The sequence below is a fragment of the Leptinotarsa decemlineata genome, unplaced genomic scaffold (genome assembly GCF_025532065.1).
Source record: "Leptinotarsa decemlineata unplaced genomic scaffold, Ldec_3_MD MMD2_tig00000035_RagTag_RagTag, whole genome shotgun sequence".
Taxonomy (NCBI): domain Eukaryota; kingdom Metazoa; phylum Arthropoda; class Insecta; order Coleoptera; family Chrysomelidae; genus Leptinotarsa; species Leptinotarsa decemlineata.
Window position 1 is genome coordinate 10,426,345 of NW_027412540.1, and position 4,445 is coordinate 10,430,789.

At 30.4% G+C, this 4,445-nt stretch overlaps 1 protein-coding gene across 1 annotated transcript; it reads right to left on the bottom strand.

Moving 5' to 3' along the window:
- Positions 1-3,163: 3,163 nt before the first annotated feature.
- LOC141481001 (uncharacterized) lies at positions 3,164-4,244 on the bottom strand. The gene is made up of 3 exons (XM_074171859.1): positions 3,950-4,244; positions 3,814-3,884; positions 3,164-3,512 (listed from the first exon to the last, which is right to left on the bottom strand). The coding sequence occupies exons 1-3, from the start codon at positions 4,099-4,101 to the stop codon at positions 3,424-3,426; spliced, it is 312 nt and encodes a 103-aa protein (XP_074027960.1). The 5' UTR covers positions 4,102-4,244; the 3' UTR covers positions 3,164-3,423.
- Positions 4,245-4,445: the final 201 nt, after the last annotated feature.

Consider the following 4,445-nt stretch of genomic DNA (forward strand, 5'->3'; position numbering starts at 1 on the left):
CTTCTTCTTAGTTGACCTCATCTCCCAGTATCGGGTATCGAATATGAAATCTGAAGTTTTTACGGAGACAGGAATATGCTGAACTGGTTTTCCGGGTATTTGATCCGTATATGTGATATTATCTCTAATTTCACCGACGTGAAATATATATATATATATATATATATATATATATATATATATATAATATATATATATATATATATATATATATATATATATAATATAATATATATATATATATATATATATATATATATGTTCATTATACTTTTGATGACAACTAGATATAAGTATTAGGATTAGGAACTGTCATATTTGTTGTTAGTTACGAAAATACTTTGTTGAATAATTATCTGTTGAAGTTAATATTGCCTTTATATTTTATATATTCAATAAAAAAATAAAATATATAACACAGTATGCTTCCAAAACTCTATTAATCTTCAGAGGCTTCAAATGTTATAAGCCACCAACAGTTGTAGCAGCCCAGAAAAAAAATTAGAAAAATCGAAGGATGTATTATCCTAAAAGTGTTTGAGTAAATTTCGAAAACTACCCTGCTACTAGTTAAGAGTCTATTACGAGTTCGACTGATAGAAATTTGTAAAACAAAAAAGTTCGGCTGGTCACGTATCCTCTTCTACTTGACATTTTTATTTCATTCTTGTCTTCTAGATCACTGATATTGACATTACTAGGTACTTATACGAGTGCTATGTCTCGTGTTATTAATACTAGATTATGATTTTCTAGCAATTTTCCCATTTATATCCGGGAAGAAGCAGTCTGTATAGCTGTGTGATTATACTTTTATTCATTGTGTGAGATTCCTGTTTTTCATCATGAATCCTAACAATCCATATTTGGCGATCTTGAAAACATCCTAAATATTGATCATCTGTGGAAGATCATGAATTATAGAACTCGTCTACCATTTTGAATTTCGATAAAAAATGCATAATTAGCGACCCCAAAAAACACCTTCATGTAAATCATATTCATGACTTCAACTCTATTACAATGGTTTTGAAAATGAGATCAAAATTTATACTATAAGGTAGAAATTAGCCTGTTTGTGTACTTACATTTGACATTTTTCCTAGGGTTTTGCACATCCATCCTAAAGTAGTGGACCATTTTGAAGGAAAGAATTTTTTTTTAAATAATCTCGTGTGAAATCTCAATATTTTTTATTAAAATCTAGATTAAGCTTTCGTTAGAAACAAAATGGAATGCCATTTTTAAACGATTCTTCTTACTTAACTGTTATTATGGTTTCTACTGAAACATTTCTTTACACCAGAACAGCAACACTATTCTTAATGAGTATTTCACCAAGTGAGTTAGTGATATCAGGAGATGAACTATACAGTTGTTACAGTATCACATGATTTGATACAAATATCGTTTATATTCATAAAATGAAACATAATTTTAGAAAAATCCCTTGTGAAATTCAGTTTCATTTCAATGAATATATCCTCATACAGAAAACCTAACCATGAATAAAGTACTTGATATGAATATTTGAGTTATAACTATATAATGACGTGATTCCAAAACTATCTGAATAAATTCCTAATTGAAAATCGCGATAGTTGGAGATAACTATTTCTGTTAACTATTTCTTTTAACCAATTTTGGATGGTCTATGTATTCTGCATCGAAAGTTCGACTAATATAGATGCCGAACAAAGAATCCGGGAACCTGGTCGTAAAACGCTGTAATTTATGAAGTTACTTCGACTGCAGCACTCCTACGTTAACGAAGCCTCTTTATCCTTAACTGGTAATACACATTCTGAATTGAAGATATCAGATGTTACCAGCTTCTTGCTCAATAGGTATACACAGTGGAATTTAGAATATTTTGAACAGAACCGTGTTCAGGACCTTGATGTTATCCTAATGAAGCTGGAAACAGTTGAGGTAAACAGAAATATTCATTTATCTTTTGAATACTTCATAATATCATCCAGTATTTAAAAAAAAGAGTGTATGTGAACTTATGTATGCACGTAAGAAGTTATACTTCGTTTTTTTAAATTATTTCTCGCTGTTATTCATTTGATAATTGGTTTGAAGTTATTCATATATTTCAAATATTTATTAAACTTCAATCTGATACTATCGTCATGTACTGTGTATGAGACAACCTGACAATAAATTTCATTATTTAAACATTCAAGATTACTTCGTGAAAGGAACATTTAATTAAATTAATTATTTGGAATAATTGAATTATTATTTGTATCCATTATTGATTTATCAATTCACTTTACATTCACAATTTACATTCAAATGTAATTACATTCAAATGAATGTACAAGACATGCATTCGCATCTGGAACCAGAGATGTTTCAATTAATCAAAAATAAATTCTCCAGAGTACCTACTGTAAGAATTTCAAGTGAGGAAATTACAGCAAGATTCTGCCAGATGTTCATAAATCTTCTTGCCATCCAGGTACTCAATCTTTGTTTGGCAAAGCCTAAAGCGATGCCAATGACAGGTTCTGGTCCGATGAAGCTGCTTGTAGCACCCTCCTTTGCAAGGGAGTCAGCAGCCTCACTGCCTTCCAGGCCAGTATGGCCAGGAACATAGCAATAGATATTCCAGGTATATTTTATGAATATACATTTAAGGATATTGTATTATGCTATGAATATGCCATGGATATATATATCTTCTGGAGAATATTCCCTGGAAGTGCTCCTGGCGAACCTTTGATATATTCTAAGAATATTCCTTGGGAATATTCTTGGAATATCTTATAATATTCTTAGAATATCTAAGGTATATTCTATTAAGAATATTCCAGGAATAGAACCCGAGGAATATTCATAAAATATTTAAGATTATCTTAGTTTATTGTAGGAATATACAATAGAGAAACACCATAGAATATTCTTTAAATATATTTTATGAATATTCTAGGAATATTTGGAATATTCCAAGAATGTGACGAGTAACCGCTATTAGGCATGTATATATTGCATTTTGATACAAGATTCACACAAGTAATAAAACACATAATATTCATAAACAAATATATTTTAAAAACAATATACACTGAAATATTTGACGTTTCAACCAATATTAAAAATAAAAAATCTAATTCAAAATATTTATTCACTGAATAAAATATTCCTGAATACAGTCATATTATAAATATTAGAAATGTATTCAAATTAGGATATTCCTACTCTCAAACAAATGTATACTAAAAAATATACTAAAATAACAACTCTGTGAATTCATCAGCACTAATTAAAAATAATAAATATATCATTTCATTGAAAAAGAAAAAGTGTATTACATCAAGAAATAGGTTAGGTTAGGTTTCTCACTTAGAAAAATAAACCCACAAATGAAGTATTTAAAATGAGTAGTATGATGGGTTCTTCAATGAATTTCACTTACTTAAAGTTATTCAAACTTTGCTCACCAGAATAGTTTTCCTTATATTTGTCCAACAATGCATCAGCCAGTGTTTCAATAGTAATACCTGGAACAAAATGTACATTAACGTTCATTATCACTATTTGAAAGTGGCACAATAAAACTGGAATAAAAATCAAATAGATATTTTTCGCATAGGTTACTCATGAACATTTACAACATTTTATGACTTGGAGAGCAACTTGCATTGTCTTGTTGAAAAGTAATCATTACGTTTTCAGTTCCTTGGCGCACCTGCCTGTACCATGTACCACTCTGTTTCCTTTTGGGCAAATTGATACTATCTTGAAAACGAGTGATAAAAATCATGAAAACAAATGATACAAAAAAATGTGTTATTCACTTACTTTTCTCTATTGAAGATACACAACTGTACTTAGTCAAACCAACAAATCCCACATACCAACTCTCCTCGATCCTAAAATGAGGTATAGTAGGTTAATCACCATGACTTTACTATCGATACTTTTGCATTTTACTTACTTTTCTTGAAGACTGAATAGATGCAACTCTCCTGTTTGAAGATCCAAAATCAAACTATTCGCTGTACTGCAAATTGGACAACCCCAAATTATAAATGGTACACTGAACGTGACAGAATTATACTTTGATAATAACACCAACACACCATGCATTACACACGCGAACCTGCCACGTCAACCGCCATGTTGAATCAAATGTCGAATTTAACGCAAACGCAAATGTACCATGCATTAAGGGACAGCCGCTTTCACAGAGCTTATTCGACTGTCGCGCGCTACACTTCAATTGACCAATGAGAAACGTTTACACCAATTATTCACTTCCCCATTTCTCTGTTTCCAGGATTTTTCGCTTTGTAATTAAATAATTTCAAATACAAAAAGACAAATAGGATGAGAATTAACCAATTTATTGATGCAACTGGTTCATTTATTGGCCCATTCAAATTTTTTTGTCGTTTCCAACAGTTGCTGTTGGAGCAATTCATCCAGAATCT